Source organism: Falco peregrinus, chromosome 2, assembly GCF_023634155.1.
Source record: "Falco peregrinus isolate bFalPer1 chromosome 2, bFalPer1.pri, whole genome shotgun sequence".
NCBI lineage: Eukaryota > Metazoa > Chordata > Aves > Falconiformes > Falconidae > Falco > Falco peregrinus.
In genome coordinates, this window is record NC_073722.1 from 89,575,227 (window position 1) to 89,597,224 (window position 21,998).

At 39.6% G+C, this 21,998-nt stretch overlaps 1 protein-coding gene across 4 annotated transcripts; it reads left to right on the top strand.

The window, feature by feature from the left end:
• Positions 1–140: 140 nt before the first annotated feature.
• On the top strand, positions 141–20,757 carry PRR14L (proline rich 14 like). Of its 4 annotated transcripts, none has more exons than XM_055795005.1 (9): positions 141–199; positions 1,335–1,844; positions 3,392–3,473; positions 4,774–10,570; positions 13,920–13,988; positions 14,761–14,929; positions 15,220–15,326; positions 16,340–16,411; positions 17,095–20,757. In XM_055795005.1, exons 2-9 carry the CDS (start codon positions 1,380–1,382, stop codon positions 17,369–17,371), a joined length of 7,038 nt encoding a protein of 2,345 aa, XP_055650980.1. In that variant the 5' UTR covers positions 141–199; positions 1,335–1,379; the 3' UTR covers positions 17,372–20,757. The 4 variants fall into 4 exon arrangements, 3 of the variants coding, with proteins under 3 accessions (XP_055650980.1, XP_055650981.1, XP_055650982.1); XM_055795007.1 differs by lacking the exon at positions 141–199 and having other exon boundaries at positions 527–1,844; positions 4,774–4,839; positions 5,719–10,570; XR_008745639.1 differs by lacking the exons at positions 141–199; positions 15,220–15,326; positions 16,340–16,411; positions 17,095–20,757 and adding an exon at positions 10,861–10,934 and having other exon boundaries at positions 334–1,844; positions 14,761–14,826.
• Positions 20,758–21,998: the final 1,241 nt, after the last annotated feature.

Here is a 21,998-nt window from a genome sequence, read left to right on the forward strand (position 1 = left end):
CCAGGCTGGCCCCCCGCCCCCGCACGGCGGGAAGGGCCCCCGCGAAGGGGCGGGCCCAGCGGGGGGGCGGAGCCATATCAACGGCCGGCGGCGCGCCCGGATGAGGAAGTGATGTGACTGGGGAGGGGGCGGACGGGGGAGGGGGCGGACGGGGGGCGGCGGTGTGGGAAGAGCGGGGCTGGCGGCTGCTGCCGCTGAGGTAATGGGAGTGGGGCGCTGCCGCTGTCGGACTGCGAGGAGTGGGGGCGGGGCTGTGCCGCCGGTTGTGTGGGCAGTGGTACTCCCAGGGGAGCGAGGGGCGAGCGGTTGCGGTGGGGCTTGGCCCGGCCCTGCCCGGGCGCGTCGGGCGGCTTGCGGGGCCGAGCGCGCGCTCTGCCGGCACCGGGGGACGCGGCGGGGGTCGCGTACTTACCGAGAGCGGCGGGCTGCCCCGGGGCGCTGCCTTGGCGAGGGTGTGACTCGGCGGCGGCGGGCGCGGCAGGTGTCGCCGCTGCGCGGGGTGGCGGTGCGGGGGGCCCTGCCTGGGCAGCTGGGGCAGGGCGCGGGGCCGAGCCCGGCCGCGCTGCGGGGAACAAAGGCGGGCCCGGCCTTGGGCAGCCGGCCGGCACCGCGGGGAGGGCGGCGGTGTCCCGAGGGCGGCCGCAGGTGCAGTCGCTGGGCTCTGCCTCGGGAGCAGCGAGGTCCGCGCTGACCGAGGAACCGGTGCTCCTGTGAAAGTCCGGCTTAGCCCGCGGCCGGTGCCGGTGTGTCCTCAGGAGCGGGGAGGCCGGCCGTGGTGCCGGCAGCGCCTGTGTCCCGGGGAGCGGCGGGGCTGCCGTGCGGGCACAGCGTGCCGGTGGGAGGGGGCCGCGTGTGGTGCCCCGTCTCTGCGAAGGGTTCTCTCGGGGCAGGAGGCAAAGGAAAAAAACTTGGGGTTCTTTTTCCAAAGGTTAGAAACTGAAGAAAATGGCAGGAAAACATAATGCTTCGGTTGGAAAATTGCAAGAAAACAAGTAATCCTTTCGTTTTAGCCAAGGAGTAGGATGGCTGATACCAGCCTCAGCCGTTTACCTTTCAGTCTTTTCAGGTTTTCCGGAAGATGAGGTTGTGTCTGCAGGGAGACATTTGAATGTGAAGGCAAGGCTTGGGAACATGTATTTGTCCATACTTTCTTCCTTTGTTAACAAAGCATTTCGTTAGATACTCAAATGTTTCTCAGCTTCTTTCTTAAAGAAATTAAGAAAGAAGTATCTTTCTTAAACATACATGATTGAATCTTGAAGAACGAAGCTTTTTTAATCTAGAGTTTACCCTTACGTATGATGGTTTAACATTGTTGGCTGTTTTTTTTTCAGGTTAAACTGTGAAAAGCTCAGGACAACCGACCTTCAGCTGCCCTGATGCTATCATCTGGGGTGGAACCTCTCCTTGATTCTTCTGTGTCTGCTTTGACAAAGGAATTGTACACTGGACTGCCAGAGGGCATCTCCACTGAATTTATGGCTGTGTCGGAGCCTAATGTTGGATTAGATGCAAAATCGGATGTGTTGACACCTGTGCTGGCACAAAGTGACAGTCAGTCAGCTGAGCATCATAGGACTTCTGGAGTAGAAAAGTTTTGTCAGAAGACGGAGGACTTGGCTGAAAGGCTGAAGGGGATCCCGCATGGGCCAGCAGAATTGCTTACTGAAAAATTACTAAAGGCTGCAGACCTTGAAGAGGATGAAAAAAACAAAAAAAGAAACTTTAGGATACTAGACTGCTCTGGTGATGGATACCAGAAAGAAAACAAAGAGGCACGATGTGCTGAGGAGTGTCATGCTGAGTGCTGTGCTCCAACTCCGGGGGAAAGTTGGTCAAAACAAGTAAGCAAATGCAAAAGTTCCTCCCTATATGTTATTTTGACTTTAGGGTTTGAGTGACTCAGCAGAGAACTTTGTCCGTGTGGTTTCCTGTTCATTATTTGTGTCTTCTGGCATGTGTGTCATTATTTAGATTATCACAGGTCCAGTGAAAAATCAGATTTACTTCAGTAGACCTGCAGTATTTTAAAATATCAAGCTTTCACTTTCTTAAATACTGTTGAAATGGTGTGAGACAGGTAAGTGACAATGAGGGACAAAACTGACTGGTGACTAAAAAGAAGAGAATCAACTTTAAAAGCTCCTTGCCTAGTATCCATGTTTGTGGGTACAGCGTATTCTGGTACCGTCATGCCCAGTCAAGGTAGTAACGACTAAATAATAGTTATTTCAGTCAATAAATATAAAAATAAATAGTTATTTCAGGTAATAGTTTTATAATTCTACAGTGGTTCCAGTTTAGTATTTCTGGTTTTAATCTAAAAAGAAAGATTATTCTTAATTTTTAGAATTATTGTTTGTAATTGGAGAGGAAATCACTGTTTCCTCTTTCAAAACAAGAAACTCACATGGTCATGGCTTTTTTTTTCCCTGTCATTTCTAGCAAACATTGATGATAAAAATGTTATGTTTAGGTAAAGGCTGCTGAAAAATGTGCCAAAGAATACTCTACTTAAAAATGAAGTCACAAAACTCTCTATTTAAAAAATGAGATTTTTAGTGCCTTTCTTGATCAATTGTCTTTAGTTTGTAAATAGTTTTCACACACACGTAAAGAACATAGGGGAGAAAAAAAGTACTGTGACTGAACACATACCAGCCAGGAAATACCTGATAAGGTGTTTTACAGTAATTACTGGATGCTGTATAATACTAAAATACCTTGTGGTTTTACCTCTGCGTTTTGATACCTGATTTGTTCAAAAATTTGTGAAAATAAAGTTTATTATTTTTACATATTAATTTGGTTTTCCAAGGTGAACTTCAATGTATTTCAAAATGCAGGTAGTTTGGTTGTGAGGTCTTGTTTTGTTTGACTGGAGACTTCTTTGCAAGTAGTCCTAGGTCGTCTGTTGGTGGGTTTGTGGTTTTGAGCCAAGGGAAGGAATGGTAGAAGACCAGTTCCAGTAAAGATTAGAAAATGCATGCATCTTGCCAGAGGTATACAGTAATGGTTTGGAGATGTGAGAGAAACTGGGAGAGTGGATTACTCTTCTGATTCAAATTTGCGACAATTTGCATTTTAAGCTACTTAAATTTTAGCTGCTTGCATCGCAAGACTTCATTGCTGCTAGATACAAATCTCTTCTGGATGCATCATTGTTTAATAGTAAGATCACAGTGATCAATATGATCAGAGAGGAATGACAAGTGCTTGTGTGAACCACTCACAATACAAGGCTGTCTCTGGGCAAGGGCTGATATGTTCTGAGGCATCTTGGTTGTTTTCTTATTCAGAACTAACCTAGTTGAGCATGTACAGTCCCTGAAACATGCTAAATGTTTCAGAAAATCGATGAATGTCCACTGATATTTCTGTCTTGTTTCAGGAGGACCCTCACTTAAACCAGCATGAGGTGAAGTCTTTGAGAACTGGTTGCACTGAAATAGCAGGATCTCTGAAGAACAGAGGTGCATATTTTAGTTGTTCACCCCTGTCTGCTCCCTGCTTCTCTCCCAGATGGCTTTTCATTGATTCAGAATTGATAGTGATTGTGGCATAGCTAATTTGTTTTGCTTCACAGTAGAAACTATTACCTTGCATAGCTAGAACAATATGAAAAATTAATCCTCTGCTTTTTCTTGATAGCATGTGTACTTTCCTGAAGACCTTTCATGTACAAGACATGTTTTAATTATTTAATTCAAATACTTATTTACCCCAAAGCAGGCATTGATTTTAATAGCAGATGTTTTGCGTTTCCTTTTGTTTCAAAGCTGGATTATATGAGACCAGTAATAGCAAAGATGTGAAAATTATGACTCATTCATTTTCTGATGCTTAAAAAAGTTAAAAGTGCAGAATCCAAAGGAAGAGGACAACAAAACTAGTTCTTGATTTCGTTATGATCCATAATCTTCTAGCTCTGAATACTATGGTCACTTTGCCTGCATCTAATATTTTCGTTCTCTCTCCGTTCCTTCATAACGAAAACTTGTACTTAGTCAAAGAATGCTGTCTAGTCTTAGACCTTAGTAGAAAATATGAAAGAGATCTGTAGAAGTCTGAGCACATATGTTTCCTGTGAAGTTTTGAATAGGAAGATATTTACAGTAACTAATTTTTTGAATTGGCACCTTCTTTGTGATTTTATTAATAATCATAACTTTTTGGACAGAATGAGATGTGCCTTGTGTTCCTATGGAAGACTTACTGCCAAAGATGCCTTCAAGGAAGAAGAAATGGACATGGTCGCTCAATGCACAGCTATATTTTTAGGATAGAGCAGATAAAGTACTCGGCTACGTTGAGCTTTGATGTTACAAATAAGCATCATTTGGAAGGCGTCCCTGCCCATGGCAATGGGAGTGGAACTAGATGATCTTAAGATCCCTTCCAGCTCAAACCATTCTATGATTCTGTGATTATGATATTGACCATGACTTCATATGTATTGACTCATAGACCTGCATAGCACTTAGCTCGATACTAGAGGAATCTGAAAAATGCAGGTCTTTGGATGCCTGCTGCTTGTGGGGAATGTTTGTTTTGGAAACAATTGCATTTTTTACCTTAGGTTTGGGGGTGTGAGGTGTTTTTTCTCCTAAAGGTTTGTACTAGAATCAGTAAGCATCAGTTCTCACTTAAAAACGTTGTAGTGACCAACACTATACTTAATATTGTGTACAATACTAAAAGGAACTTAGTAAGCTGAATGCCTTCTACATTTAGTATATGGTTCTGATTTGCTTTATTTTTTTTCTCTTGCAGAAGAAGACCAAGCAAATGTTCAGGTGACAGCTGAAAGTCTGCCAAAGCTCACTGACGAAGTACAAGGTATGAAGTCTGATGGGACTAGGATATTTAGTAAAGCAGGATACAGGAATGACAGAGTGAGTAAAGGTCTTCCACCTGAGAGCAACGAATGCCCAGATGTAGACTCAGTCATGGCCAGAGCTGGGGTTTTGGAAACCAGCATGTTAGATTTTTTAGAGCCTTTAAAAGTCCCAAATGTTGAATCAGCCACAGATCATACACAAGAAACAAATGAATATAATGGGTTGAAAGCCCTTAGTGCCATGCCATTGAGAACAGGGGGTAATGTTGTATCTCTTTCGGAGACTAGAGGAGAAAAATTACCCAGACAAAATCCTGTTAATGAATTGAGTACATCACTTGCTAATTGCCAGACTTGTCAGTGGGATGAAGAAAACAATGCTCGTGACTTCTGTACTGGTCCTGTACCTAAACATAATGAACTACATAGATTGTCATCAGTAGAAAGCTGTAGAACACTCTCCACAAAAAGTTCTGAAGGCTTATGTTCGGTTCTGAAAAGCATCAGTTACCTGGACTTTAGAAACACACCACTAGAAAATAGTACTGCAGCCCATGGAATTCTGAATGAAACACCTGAAAAGCATCTTCCCAAAAACACTGAAAGTCAGACTCATTATGATCATGGAACTGGGTTTGTAGAAAATCGAACCTCTACATCCATACCAGTAGAGCAGATCTTAGTGGTAAGGAGCGAAGGATTATCTAGCACTAAAATTGATCACAGGGAAGTAAGTGCTAGTATAAGTAAATCATACATCTCTGAATTTGAAGAGGCTGCTGAAGTCCGGAGAAAAATTGCAGTGGGAGATAACGTTGAAGTTTGTAGCTGGCCTGAAGCTCAAGAGGGTGCTAATTCTGAGCATTGTCATTCTTCAGTTTTTAGTTCTGTTGTTTCATCACCCGAGGAGTTGTCAAAAGAAAAATTTAAAATGGTCCCATCAGAAGGTGTTAAGTTGAAAAAGGACCAGTGGCAGTTCTCTGTCAGTGATCTATGCAAGGATGATGTAAAAGAAAACAGTCTATTGATGGAAACAGCCAACATTGCTTCCCATGAAATTGGTCAGACAGACACACGTTTTTATAATACCTCCAGGAAAATTTCTCCTCCCAGTACCCATAGCTGTCTGGATCTTAGTACCAAGCTAGAAAAAGATTCATCTGAGGCACAACTGCTTGAAAAGGAGTCTAAAAGTAATACATCAGAAGAGTTGGCTGGCAGTTTAGCTGAAACTACAGAAGCTAATAGTAATGATAGTTTGTCCACTAGCAAAACTAATTTGATTTATATGCTAAATGTAACTCTACCTCCTGTTGCACAAAACTCAAGAGAACTTCATCAACACGAGTGTCCTCCTTGTACTGCTGCTGAGGTTTCAAACAGGGACAAGGGTTGGAATAATCTTTCTGGAAAAAAATCAGTTGGTGCTTCTGGAATAGCAGGGGAACAAGTTGCTGAAATTGTGCTTCGTAAAGACAAATTCAAGTCTTCAGTAAGTTCCAGGACTTTCGATAATCCTAATATGACAAGCAAAATTTTCCAGAAGAACACGAAGTCTTCAGTGGGAGAGACAGAGAGTGTGGTCTCTGGTTTAGAAAGTGAACATGGTGGCACGTGGAATTGTAATAATCAAGACCAGTGTACAGCTGCCAGTACTTCCTGTGTTTTATTAGGGAGTTCATGTATAGATTATGTTTTCCCAAACAGTCATTCTTCTAACATTGAGGTTGATAAGAAGATTGAAGAAAATGATGATTTGGAAGGAGAAGTTTCAGGTGCATATAATAGTAAAAAGTCAATCATCTGCCCAGAAGCCCGTTCCTCTTTGCTTTGTGGATCTCTTCCTTGTGAAGATGACTGGGGCAACAGAGGTGTAGATCTGCATGAGATAAATGACATTTCCACAGCAAAAAACATGTTTTGCTCAGCTTATACTGCAGAGAAATGTATTGCTACCTCAGTAAGTGATGAGATTTCAAATAAGAATATGGAGGTTGTGAAACAATTTAATATTTGTGGAATACCAGATGGCAGTGAAATTGATTGTGACGGAGATGAGGCAAAAGAACATACCAGCATGTGTGCTCTTCAGACAGATGAATTTGATAAAATAAGAACTGTGGATTCTCCAAAGGCTCCTAAAGGCAATTGGAGAAATAAGGTGAGCGGCAATCGGAGAAATGAGTCTAGTGAACAGCTATTAGGCAGATATTTGAACAAAAAAACCTGTGTTCATAATTCTGGATTTTGCAGCTGTCCATTAGGCCCAAAGAAGAGAGAGTTAGACACTTATGAGAAGAAAGCAGTGTCATCACTCACAGCTAATCCCTCTGAGTTACGTAGCACTTTGATCTGTGATACATGTCCATTACTCAACAACATGAATATTCAAGCACGACATGCTAGCCAAACAGAAAAGATCCTTTGTCCAATGGAAGATCAGTGTCTTGCATGTCAGAGTGAGTTTGATGGCCCAGATCCAGGCAGCAAGCAACATTTAGAAAGTTTAAACAACCAACCAAACACTGGCTTACAAACTACAGCTAGTTCTGTGGAAGAAACCAAAATACCAATTGGCTGCAGTCAAAGTGAAGAGATGCTGTTAAAAACAAGTAATGACCTGCCTCCATTAGTTCGTAAATATGCACAACAAGACAGTTTTCCAGGAACTCTAAAAGGGAATGTAATGAATTTGGACTCTTTCAGTTGTGTGAGAAATGAAGACTGTTCAGGATCAGGTTTCATCGGTGATCTAACTGAAGAGAAGGCAATCAAATTAAAAGAACAGGAGAATGGATGTGAAAGAGGAGATAAAGGAATTCTCAAAGAAAGCTTTTCTGATAGCAAATCACATTGGGTACAGCATGCTTGCTTTATCAAATGTGCAAAAGAGCAAGAAGAGCTAGAGCTTGCAGGGAACAAAATGCAACAATCTTTGCCAACGAAGTGGTTGGTGGAGGACCAGAAAAACATAGTTAGTGCCCAATTTTTGCCCTTCTCATCAATTCATGGGAGTCTGTCATGCAAGCCAGAAAATATGAATGTGCTTTCAGAGACGGAAAACAAAAAAAGTCTGAGAATAAAATCTACCTTAAATAACTCTTGCCCACAGTTAACATTTGAGCCTGGTAAAGAAACTGATGCTCAAAAGGGTATTGGTCCATCCCATTTTGGAAAGTTGATTGACATCCAGGATTCCTTCAATGAGACTCAGGCGGATTCAGAAACACCATCAGCTCTGAACCTGGGAATCTGTCAGCCTGAGAAAGAAAAGCTATGTGTGTCATCTGAGAATACACAAATAGATAATTGTGATTCATCTTCAGCCAAAGTTTTAAACAAAGATTCTAAAGTGACAAAACCTCTTTCTGTAACAGTGTCTGTTAAGAGAAAAAACAGCAATACTAAGATTCCATCTGCAGAGAATGAAATGGCAGCTAGCTTTTTGAATGGTGCAAAAAGCTCAAGAGTTTGTGCACACAGCAAAGAAAGTCTGAGAGATGAGGGGCATAGCATGGTAACTGTAAAAGACATGGATGTAACTGCAACAAAAAGTACTCACTGTGGAGAGAAGTTTAAGAACACATATGTGCAAGAGAAGATGGGAAGAGAAGTAGCCCCTAGAAAAAAGTCACCTGTAGATTCTTGTCTTGATGGAGAAGATTGTCAATGGGCCTTGTTACAAGATTCCAAAGAGTCTGGTAGCAAAATTGACCCTCACAGTGCTGAGAATTTTGGAAATGTTTTGGAAAAAATCACAAGATCTAATTTATATAATCTTTCAAAAGAAAGAAAACATGATACAAAGCTCACAAACTTAGCGGGTACCAGTCTACTTTCAGAAACTGTGCATGATGGTCAAGCTGAAGGTGTGTCTGATGCAGAAACCTCACCAGAATTGCAGTATAATACAACACCCACATTTTATCCACATACGAGAATACTATCAAACAGTTGCAAAGAACCATTCCCAAACTGTGTGGTTTGCAGTGAAGTATGTGTGCCTTACAAATTAAATGCACAGAGTCAAGAAAATGTAAAGGAGATTACAGAAGGCCAGGACACTATACAGACTCATTCAGTTTGCAAGGCAAATGTGGCTTTATCTTCAGAGAGACTTGACCAAATAGAGACATGTCAGGTACTTAAGCGAAAGAAGGAGTATGAGAAGATGGAAGTACATCTGTCAGACAAGGCACAGCAGGAACAGAAGTCAGAATATCAAGGGAAAGCAAAAATCACACTGCAACCAAGTATGTTGCACAGTTTTGAACTCATATGCAGCTCTTCAAATGAATTGGTGACATCAAGAAATAAGGAGTTTGAAGGTCCTTCAGAGGACATGTTTGCTGTCAAAAGCAGTGAAAATAAACTATGTAGCACTTTACAAGAGGTTAGAAGGCCAAAGATTACCACAGATATTATTAGTTCACAGTTTTTGAAGACTCGGGATTCAGAAATGGAAAACCTGAACCTTAATTTAGGGTATGTTGGAAGCCCTGGTGCCTTTGGAACTTTAAATAAACTAAGAGGATCTCTTCCACTAAAAAGACAGCCTGCAAGGGCATGCAAGAAAGTTTCCACATCATATCAGCTAAAAACCGTAAGAAAAAAAAATAGTTCACTTTTTTTTGAGGTTCCCCCAGAAATATTGCCTAAGCAGGAAAACACACTTCTCAAATCTTTGTACGTACCTTGTAAATCATCGACAATGGAAATGGAAACAGCCATGAGATTCATGCATATGCCGAGGCAGAGGGCCGAGAGGTGCAGTTTGTTGAACAGCTTGAAATTTAGAAAATGTACCAAAGAACCAGCATTGTTGAGCAAGCTGTCTGCAATGGCTAGCAAACTCCTGGCACCTGCCAAAAGCATCCATAACTTAGAACCTCTGCCATATTCTTCTGAAATTCTTCCAGCGAGTGAGAGGTACAGCCAACGTAGATCTAAAAATCTATTGGAAGCCTTTTCTTGCATTAACAGGAACTTACAATCATGCTGGGCTGACAGTTGGTGCACCAAGATGTTCAGCTTTCAGTCTTTGGCACTTTATCCTGTAGAATCTACCAAAATACTTTCTTCAGGCTTGAGCCACAAGCCTCCAACGTCTTTCTTGGATACCCCAGTTTTCCCAATTTCTGTTCACATAAAATTGGAATCCAGTCCTGTGACAGACCTCACAGGGATTATATCCCAGCACTCTGTACCTCACAAACTAGTTTTGCGAGAAATGCCAGCACCACCTTCAAAATTGACTTTCTCTTTTCTCCTGTCTCAGAGCTGTTCAAATACAAGAGCTTTTAAGGAAGATTCCAGTCTAAATAATGAGTTGCATTCTCTCTCTGTAACAACTCCAAGGGCTGTTGCCCTTCATCCTGACCATGGAAGAAATGCCATAGCTGAAAGAAGAGGAGCTTGCTCCATGCTTGGCCTTCACACAGTGTTAGCACTTTCTTCCCCTGGATGTTACAGGATTTGGACAAGAAAAAGAAACTTAAGCAGCCATATTCCTACCATCCAGAGACTATTTATATCACAATTCACACAGGGTTTGAAAGGGGCAAGGTATCCAACTTCTGTATCAGATGACCTCGTCTCTTCCTTGCCATACTCATTGGGCAGGGTACTATCCATATGGAGTCAGCATGGTCCTTCTGCCTGTCTCTCCGAAATCACTCCTCTCCATTCCAATCACTGCAAGTGGCAGCCAGGCGTGGGCATCGAGAACAGGTAAAACCCATCAACTTATTTCTGAGATTAAACATGTATAGGGTATGTATGTACTTCTTTCTGGGAGGGAGAGGGTAATTGCAGCTTGCGTTTGAGGGTCCCTGTTTCACAGGGAATGCTCTACACATTCTGCTCCAAAAATGGCTCAACATGGAAGATTCTTCCCTTCGGAACAGTCTGTTAGCTGAATTTAAATATATTTGCCTTCTCTTCTTTAATACTATCCTGTTTTGGCAGAATGGCTAACTCTATTTTCTTCTCCCTTGCAAAATATACACACCATGCATCAGAATATATAATGCAGAAAGGTGAGCTACTTCATTAGGTCTATTCAGAGTGACTGCAGAACAACTGGATTTCTGAGGTAGGAAAGTTTTTTTCAGAGGTCTGAGCCACAAGTGCCACTTGGAACCACTGTAAAATCTTCAGTACCAGATTAGGAAGAATCCTAAGGGGCGGGGGGTGGCATTCAGTTAAATTTTTAATTGTATTCCTCAATTGTTCTATGCTAATTTGAACCTCTTTATGTGTGCTATGCCTTTTGATATTATGTGCCTGATGTATTGTTGGCATAAGCAAGTATAGCTCTAGTTCAGGTTGGTAATGAATTTGTGTGTGGGGTGTGTGTCATTCTTGTTAGTGTGGGAAGAGGACTGAAATCTACTCTGCTTATTTAATTTAACCTTGCTATCAGCATTTGAGATCTTTTTACTAAGAAACAGAATGAGAGAAGAGGTTCCTAGCTCTATTACAGGATTTTTGAACGCTCTTGAGCAAAGATTGTGCTCTTTATGCCTCAGTGACATGCAGCAGTTCAGTCTCTGATTTTATAGTCTTGAAATTCCTGGACAGTACAGGCTCACAAGCACCGTAGAAAAGTCCATTTGATTAATTGTTTTGTTTAATATGGCAGTCTCTAGAGAACCATTGAATTTGGCTAATCTTATGTCATAGCTTGACATATGTATAACCAAAAATCTTGCTAGATAACTAATGCTGCATTTTGCTTTGTATAAATAACATACCTAAAAGTTTTTGACTTGTTAGTTTAAATTCTAATGGCTACCAGAGGTGGGAGTGAGCTTGTGCAAGTACAACTCCATTCTGGGAGTCATCTGCACTCTGCACTGAAAGAATGAACTTGAATAATGGCATAGAGACAACTTCACAGTGCATTTTATTGGACCTGCATTCTTCATTCCATATGAGTCAATATATTGGGCTGAATTTCCTAGTGTACAAATTAGTACTCTGGAAGTAATCGTACCAACACTAAACTTAAAAATAAGACAGTGCTGCCATTCTTTTAAAAACAAAACAAGCACCGTAATTTCTAAAACTTATTTCTGCATATGAGGTGAATTTATTATTTTGTATCGTTGAGGAATGTTGGACTGGGGAGATCAGAGCTGACTTATGCTGTCGTGTTTTCTCCCCTATTTGAGTTTACAGACTCCTAGGCAGCTTGTTACAGCATATCTAGTTAACTAAAGCGTAAGAGGATTTAATTCCTTCATGTAAAGGGTAATTTGAAAATGAAATGTTTTCCTATGAATGATCTTTATCCCAAAGAAAGAGAAGAGAAATCTAACCTTATTATTTCAAGTGAAAAATAACCCAAAGTAAAAATAGCCTAAAACTAATTTTTTCTCTGAAATAACTTAAAAATATATATGAGGGACCCTTAATTCTTCAGCCCCACTCAGGTTTTCTTTAAAGGAAAGTTATTGCAGCATGCAGTGAGTTGAAGAGAATGTTTGCAGAAATTTAAAGAAGTGCAGCAAATAAATTATATTCCTAAAACGGTTAAGCAAAAATTAGTATTAAAGGTTAAGCTGTAAATCAACATAAAGAACAAAACCTAACATAATATTTAACACCATTTTAGATTCCATTTTGCTGAAGATTGACAGCCTGTTCTCATAAACTAACATTCTTTAAAGGTATTAACAGGAATGGTGAAAAGAGGATAATTCAGTAAATCTCTCTTAAATTCATGTGTACTCAAAAAGAAATCTTATATGAAATAAATGTTTTGTATATAAATATAAGAATACAAGAAGTATGTGGTGCAGTATAAAAGCATTTTCAGCTCCCAGTATGACAAAAATCTTTGCCTGTTTTAAGATAGTTAAATATCAGAAAAATTAAAAAGTAGCTCCAAGTTCTCTGCAGGCCATTTTCTTCTGGAAGAGATTTGTCCACTTTAAATTATTTCTTTCATAGTTAGTGTTTTTAATAAACAGGATACAAGGAACTGGAGCAGTTCTCCTGCCTAAAAATCATGTTATGTCGCTTCCACTGCCAGTAATAAAGTATTCTTTAAGTTAAATCCTTTTTTAATTAATACTCATTTGGATTCAAATGAGTGGCTTTTTTCCCTCCCTGTAATTTTATTGTTATTGTTGCATAAAACAGCAAACTCTGCCTCTAGCATGGAGGACTCTGATGCACTATTTATACAGATCCCAGTAGTGTTGGGATAGTGAGTGGAATACTGAGAGGAAGAAAATGTTACAGTGTTGATACTAAATGACAATCACAATAAGTGGGTCTTTCTGACCTCCTGACTTACCTGTGCTGCCAGCCTGGTTCGTTTTCATTTATTTTGTAGCATTCCAGTCTGGCTGTTAACTTCTTTGCTTCAGAACAGTTAGTTTGGGAGAACAGCAAGTACAAGATCTGCTGTCCAATGTAATAAAAGCTGTGCCAACTGATTATTTTTTTTTTTGCTCTGCTATTAATAGCATGGGCACAATAATAAAGCTTCATATTAAAAGGACTTAGAGCTGCTGTGCTGACTTATGCTATAGAATTCTGGTAATTACCACCATTATGGAAATGTCTTTGGTGGTTCCAATCAATTAAGAATATTAATTTAAGATTGTTGGAGTTTGAGACAACAGGGAGTTAATCTTCTGGAAATCCTTCCTAGTTACTGTTGCCACAATGCACTTTTTTATTTAGTAGGCTAATCCTTCAAGGTTTTTGGTTACTTTAATTTTAAAAACTGGTGGGTTTGAATGAGGAATATAGACTTTCATAGAAATAATTACAACTTTCAGACTAATACTGTCTCCCTCTTTGTGTACTTTTATCTCCTTTTCTCATCACTAACATTTTTAAGTGAAAGTAGGCCTATTTCCCTAACAAGCCATCAGTGGAATAAATGGCAGATGTGGCTTGCTTTTGTATCGTTTTAGTCTTTCATTCTCATTCCTGATATTGGCATTGTTTTGCTTACAGTCCAGTTTATACTAATAATTTTTCCCTCGTCTTTTTATAGTGTAGACCTAATTTCTGTCTTGTTTTGTTTTGTCGTGTTTTTTTCATTCTTCTTTTGAACCAGTTATGCCATGTTACCGCACTTACCTATACAGAGTATGGAAGCACTACAGACTGCAGGTCATGAGATATGGTGAGTCTCTTGGACTTTTATATATATTCTGAGTTGTGGGATCATGAGCTTTCTCAGAAAAACATTGCTTATGTCATTTTGGCTTTCAGCTTTTGGCAGTTCACTCCAAGAATAGCTTTCTGATTAAAAAGTTAGTAAAGTAAACTGATTGGATCATGTAATGGAGAAGTGTGGAGGGGCATTAATGCAAACACCTTGTAGATCATTGCACAGAACATTTCTGTTACTTTCAACCATGTTGTGCCACCTCTTCTGAAACGAATATATGAAATTAGAAGTTTGTTTCCTTACTTGGATGTATATTCTTTCTGTCTGAGCGACTGGACATTAGGTGCTGAAACTTCCTTCTATTCTTTTTCGGTGTCAGGATGGCAGATATAAAAGCTATTTTTTAAATTTATCTGTAAACAAAAAGTACAATTAATAGTTGTGTCAAAGAAATTCTTTGGCAGAAAAGAGGATTAATCACTTTTTATCAGCAGTTACTAAACAGAGCTGTAAACTGTTTATATGAAAAGGAAAAGAGTGGTTTAAAATTAAATGTTCAAATCACTGCCAGTGTTTCATTTGTTTCAGTATCAGTGTGGGCTGCAGCAGTTTTTGGCTGTATGTATGTATCAGAGGAAGAGTTCACTCACTTGAACAATTTCTGTGAATTGCATTGCTTTTTGTGCCCATGTTGCAATTTAGGAACCTCACCTGAGAGCACGGAGTGCTGTTGCAGCATAAATTGGGTATTAATCTACATATATTCCCTTCTTTTCTGTTACAGTCTGGAAGCTTCATTCCCTCTTCCGTTACCAAAGTCCTGCTCACTTCCAGAATCATTGCCGTCTCCCCCCAGGCTTTCAGCATCTGAGCTCCAGGTTCATGCCCTTGATAAAGCTGATGCTTCTATTCTTGCCTGTCTTAGATCCCAAGATGACACAGAACTGAAAAAAGTGAGTTCATTTTAGTTTTTAGATATTTGACACTCTTAGTTCCCCAGAACTTGAAGTTGCTGCTGCTGAATATTATCTAGTAACTGTTAAAGACGAGGAGAGAAAACAGGCTGCGTGTCCTAGTCTGTGCTACTGCTTGCTTTTATTCAAGCAGAAAGAAGGTGGCAAAACAAAGGGAATGTTTTTTCTATAAATAATGTATACTCAACATGAAAGGGAATTCTGTTGACTGGTGTGGTCATTGTTTTCTCAGTTATAACTTTTTCTCTTTTGCTTTTTTCTTTCTTCAGACTGAGCCAGAAAAGAGACCAAAGAAAGTCTCACAGATCCGAATCAGGAAAACTGTTCCTAAGCCGGACCCTAACCTTACTCCAATGGGACTACCCAAACCAAAAAGGTGAGCAGTATCTTCTAAATGGACTCCTTCTACTTCCTGTTGCTTACACTTCCTGCATAATAATGGAATCAGTTCAGTAAATGCTTCCCTTACCACTGCTATTTTGTACACTCCCAGTTGAGTGATGTCTGATGTTTGCTTCCTGTATAAGAAAAGATTGATACAGCTGTATCAAAAGACTGAAGAAAGAAAGTAGTCTTTGAAAATAACTTTTTTCAAGTGAGAAAGGATAAATAACTATGGGATATGAACTACTGACTGGGTTTTAGGCAAAATGTGAAAAACTAAGTTGCAATGGAATTATTTTCTAAAGAAGAAAGAAGTTCATATCGATAAACATACGTTGAAAATAAGTCATTCTACAATGCGCAGTGAGATGAAGTGATCTGTTAGGAAGTTTTGTTGATGCAAATTATGTTGGAGTTCTTCACAGTCCCTTCATTCTTTGTGGTATATGATCTTAGGGAAACATTAGTTCAGCGTAACTGGGGTAATCACAGTGCCAGATCCTGATAAAGCTTTTCCAGTCAGTCATCTAGTAATTTCTTCACTTCTGTCTTAAACAGAAGTTCCAGCTTTGACAAAGGAATGCATTTCTTCAGAGATCAGCTTGCTAATTACGTGTCAATAAGTAACTTTTAGAATCAGTCTCCAGAGGTGAAATTTTAATCAGCTAAATTGTAAGTCTTTTCATACCTTCCACAAAAAAGTGCCTTGTGAAGAGATTTCCCTCCTTCTTTTGAGCATCATTATTTCAAAACATCATAGAACACTAGAAGGAATATTGACCTCTGCAGAAATGCCAAGTCTTGACCCAGACCTTTTAAAAACACTGTATGAAATTAGGTACTTAAGGACCTCATTTTTCATTCCTCCCTATTCCGAATTAGTTAAAGCATAATAAGTTAGCATTTAGGCATAGAACACAAACCATACTTCTTTCTTGTAAATCTGTGAAGAGAGGTGGTTTTGTAATACTTGTTTCTTGATTGATTTCTTCATTACTTTTTCAGGCTTAAGAAGAAAGACTTCAGTTTAGAAGAAATTTATACAAACAAGAACTATAAGTCCCCTCCTCCATCCAGGTTGGTTCTGCTTCCTAATGAGAAAACTAAGATAAATCTAAGTTACTTAATCTCCTCTCTCTCACTCTCTGCTTAAAGGTGTCTGTAAGCTAAGAGGGAGATAAATGGTGGTGGGTTTTTTTAAATTAGTTTAAGAAGGTTAATTAAAAAATAATGTCTTTTACTTTTGGGTGGAAAGCAGTGAAATAAAATGTGAACTAAGAATTTGCAGGTGTTTTAAGTATGGATTCGTATTTTTTTTCACCTACTCATTCATTCCAGCTTCCATGCAAGTACAGTACTTTTTCAAAATTCAAAGGCAACAAAATAGTCTTTAAAACACTGAGAATAACTGCCTGTCATCAAGTATAGCATGATTATCAAGACTGCTATGTTTTTCAATGTTTAAATCTATTCTATAAAATCAAGACTATAATTGTGCTTTTGAACTGAAATACAGATATAATGAGATTTAACCTAAATGTCTATGCACCAATATCAAATTATGTAGCTATCAGTAATGTGCAGTTGTAGGAGGTGCAAGCTGTGGATAGGGATACATTACAAGAGGTGTGAAGGGACTATAAAACTGTAAGACTTAAAAGTCTTTTTACTTGGGTTACAAAATCCACCAGTCTGCCTGTCCTTGTAAGTTGGTTAACTCCTTCTTGAGTATTCAGGCGTCTGTCCTTTGCTTTTACCAGGAGCTTGGAAACAATCTTTGAAGAGCCCAAGGAGAGAAATGGACACTTGATCTCTGTCAGCCAGCAGAAGAGAAAGCGGATTCTGGAGTTTCAGGACTTTACTCTTCCCCGGAAAAGGAAGACACGAGGCAAAATCAAAGCAGTGGGTAGTTTCACCCGAGCAAAAAAAGCTGCACTGCAGAGTGTGGAATTAGATACTCTTTTGAGTCAGAAGCTAATGGACCTTGAAGCCTTTTTTGCAAAGGAGGCTGAGCAGGAGCAGGCCTCTAGCATCTGAGGGAGCCGTTTAGCTGAAAATGGTCCAATCAGCTCCTTCGGTATTTTATTCCTGTTGGGAGAAATCTACTGACTTCTTCATACATTACTCTACCAGTCTGTCCTAACATCCAGTCATAAGTTTTTGGCTGTGGCCCTCTTTAAGGTGCTATTTTTTGTTGGTGGTGGTTTTTTTTAATGCTGTTGGAGGGATTATTTAGGTTCCTGTTTGAGTGTGACACAGCCACATACAATGTACCATTCTTTCCCCAGCCTCTGGAAATTACTGCTAATGTTTAATTATGTTTAAACATCTTTTTGGGGTAGAGTAGGAGTGTAAAGGAGGAAGTAGTGCACCTTCAGTGATGCTAGAACTCTGTACTCCAGATTGTTTGCACATTTGAGTCTGCTGTTGTTACTGTAGTGGCTGTTTTGAATAACCTGACAGAAGAGATATGGTGTTTGATAAAGATGAACTCTAGCAAACACATTCTTGATACACCACTAACTTTTTAATAATTAAAAGTAGCTATCTAGGTTTACTTTCAATTGTTTCTTCCTTCTGTTAACTTAGAAGGTTCCCTCTGAGTTTCTGTGCCCTTCCTGGCTTTGGGCAGCAGAAGCCCTACATTAACTAGACATTAAATAACTTGCACTTTGTATATGTTTCTTTATTTGCTGCATGAGGACACCTTTTAACATGATTGAGCTCAAAAAAAGGTAATATTTTAAGAAAAAGTTATGCTCAGTACTAATTTTTCCCAAATAATAGTTTTTACCTACTTGTCTGATGCCAACCTCTTCTCCAGAGGAGAAGCCCAGGAGGATTTTAAGCTGCAGGATATGCAGGTAGAGGTCTTTGTTTAATTGAGCTGAGCTGTTGCATGCAGGAAACACCAGCAAAATCTTAAGACTCATTTTTAAGTTATTTGAATTCCATTAAAAATATCAACTTGATTTTAACACCGACAAAAATACCCTTAAGATGGAAAAAAATTATTTTCTTACCATTTTAGATTTAAAATTCATGTAGCTTAGAATCAAATACACTCTGTACAGCACTGTTGTACATAATAGCTAGTGTTGTACAAAAAGCCTCATAGCATGTGGAATTATCTTTTTTTTCATTATGTAATGTAATTATCTGATGCAGCACTGGGCAATTTCTTAGCTATACCTTTTGAGGGAAGAGAGCTCCCTTTTGGGTTGTTAAATTTACTTGAAGCATAATTAAAAATGAATGCTAGCTGCAGTTCAGGTAATTTCTGTCCTTTAGTGCCTATAGAAGTTATTCAGGCAAAGCTGTCATTGCTGGGATGCTCAAATTTAATTAGTCTGTTATTTCTTTCACTTGTCACTTGAAACTTGCACTTTCTTACCTACCCATATAATAGAATTTCTATTTACCTTCAAAATGAGCAAATATCTAGTGGGTGGGTATTTTTAATAAACTTCCAATAAATGCAGGACTGAAAATACCTTCATTATTTTCTGTTGCTCTGCCACTTCTGTTACTGACCAAACAGAAAACTAAAAATAACAAGCAATCTATTGAATTCCAGAGCTTTGAAAGTAGAGGAATGGGAGAGGATTATTACATACACTGTGTGTGCCTGAATCTTGAAAGAAATGTAATCTGGGCTTGTTTTGCTCCCAGTTTATGTGCCGGGATTCCTAGAAGTTTACATTCCTGTTTTGGAGGCTAGTTATCTTTAATCAGGAAGACTGAAGAAAAGGGAGGAGTGCACACTTAAAATAGTCGTGTTTGGGTTTTGACAGTAAAATAACAAGGCAGACAAACTTTGAACATACTGACATAATATTTCAGCAGCAAGGTCTGGTTAACCTATTTGAGCTGCTATAGAACATTTTAATTGATACTCTTTATTTTTATAAAAAGAAATCCCTAAAAAGCAAAGGTTGTCTGCCTTTTAAAAAATGATTGAAACTTTCCCTATACTGGTTTATTAGCCCAATTATTGACTGGTTGGAAGCTGTAGCAAAAGTGAGATATATATATATTTTTATGGTTTTATGCTATAGAATGGGATTGTTACACAGCATTGATTCACCTTCTATTAACACAGGAGGCTTCTAGTGCTGTGACACAATTGAGCTGTAACCTTACAGGGGCTTTTAAGGAAACAAGGGTATGGGTGGGAAGGGATGAAACTGGAGTCCAGGCAACAATGTGCTTTGAAACATGGAATGTGTTGGGTTTTCCTTTAGGTTGTGGGGTTCTTTTGGGTTTGGGTGGGTGGGTTTTTTTTTTTGTCTGCTTCCCTGCTCTGTCTTGTTTCCGATTGCTTTGAAATAACATTTCTTAGCTTTCTTTTTAACAGCTACAGCAGAGAGAGCAGAGCAAAGAAAACACCCAATTCTCTCTTGTTTACAATTAATTGGAGGAGTTAAAAAATTATGTTGCAGTTGCCTAGCTTGTCCCAGACCTTAGTTTGGGGAAACACAAATATACAGCGTTATTCTGTTTTGGGTTAGTATTTGTAATGATGATAGAGACATAAGCTCATTGAGACAAAGCATCACTTCCCCTGCTTCAGCATATAGATGTCTGTCACGCTTGTGCAATTTTGCTTTTTTCCTTTCCCACCTCTGTTCCTGTTTACAGCACTTGTGGAACAGCCTTGTTCCTTGTGGCTACTGCTCGTACACTGGGAGTGATGACTGTGCAAAAGTATTGCCATTCTGAGCTGCTTCTATCTCAGATACTTGAAATAAGAAAGTATAGAGGATAGATCTTTGGGGATCTTGCATACATCCCCAGCTGAAGGATATGTACAGTTGCCTTTTCATAAAGTGAGCCCACTCCAGTGAGGGTTTTTGAAGTCATTGAATATACTGCTCACAGAAATATGACTAGAGCAGCTTGAGAAGAGTTGCAAAGCTTTTGTCATGTACTGTCTCTTAGAAATAAATTTTGCAGAGCCAGGCAGCGCTTTGCTAAATTTGTTGATTATGGGAGGCAGGAAGATCACTTCCAAAAACAATTTTTTTTTTTCATCATGCTACAACTGGAGCAGCTAAGGTTACTTAGTGTATGTTACAGCATTTGCCTGGCTGGTCTTGTGGCTGCATACATTTGAGTTTTGATGCTTGCTGGGTATGACTTTCTGCAGGCAGTTCTCATTTAATGTATTTAATTTGTGGTGGGCCTTCAGTATGTTGTTCCAGGTGCTCTTCTAGAATATGGATGGTAACTGTGGATTAAAAGTCTATATGATGCTATCAAGCTAACAAATAGCTCAATGAGAATTTGTATGCTTGTGCCATTAGCCTCCATCATGCTTTTGGCATTTTGTTTCTATTCAATATTGTGTGAATCTAAAATTTTACTGTTTCTTTTGTGTGTGTTTTTAATTTATGGAAATAAACTTTTCTGAGAACCTTTCAGTTTTTTAAGGCCTTCTTTAGGCTTGCATCAGTAAATATGCATGATATATCACTCTTGCATTCCTGGGTGGAAGAGGTGGAATCTCCAAAGAGATTAATGCCATTAAGTAACTGACTGGGCGGGTGGTGATTCAGGAAGCAGCAATTCTAGAGTTCATTCATCCGTAGCCATGCTTTAGCAGGAAAGTAATAGAGCAGGGGGATTTCAAGTGTGATCCTAGCTGCTGCTATTCACAGCAGTGAGACAGACAGCATCCATCTCTTAAGGCAGTAGAGCAGTAGGAGCCAGACAGCACAGGCAGTTCCTGCTAGGTTCAGAACTGAAGGAGCAGGCCAGTGGTTCAGGTACTACAGCCTGCAAGTCATCACAGGCTGATGCTTTTGAATCAAAGCTGAAGCACAGGAACATCAAAAAGGCCTGTTAAGCACCTGTAATGTCTATGCAAGAAAAAAACTCCCCTGCCCCTCCAACCCATAAGATCTTGTGTATAACCCAGATTTTCAATCTATTACTATTCAGCTGCATGCTGCTTTTGGCAAAACAAAGCTAGCAGATGCATTTCTTCGCTCTGTTCTAGTAACTCCCATCTCTGAAGTGCAGTGTTAACGTGGGTCCTGCAGGTGGCATGTAAGTTCCAGTAAAGAAAGGAAGGGAGCACCTCGGAGACCTAAACAAGCATCCTGCTCTTCTGCTTTAGGCCTACAACTTGCTGGCTACAGCACAGTATATAAGGATTTTCCTCTTGCCATACTGCACTTGCTTCATTCACTGTTTAGCTCTCCCCTTCTCTGAAAGGCAGATGAGTTTGGACTTGCATTCTGTGTTCTTTATTTGGTTAGTCAGTCAATGTGAAGCAAAGAGACAAATGAGATATAGAACAGTCTCAGCTAAGATTCACTGAATCTAAAACCCTTGCTACTGGTCAGAATGCAAATTTTTTCCAATTTTTCTTTTTTTTTTTAATTAAAAATCTTAACCTTAAATCTTAAGCCTGGTTCAGGGTGTATGGGAGCAGAAGATTATTAACTCTTTCAAACTGAAATGGGCCCTGCCTGTGAAGAGCCATTCACTCTAAATCTTTGCCACTAACAGGCAAAGCAAATACATGATACATTCTGTTCAAAAGGCTTCATAACATGTTCAGTCAGTTTCTGCTTGTAAAACTAATGCTGTTTAATTGATAAATCATATTTTGATACTTCATAGAATCATAGATTTGAAGTATCATAGATTCAAAGCG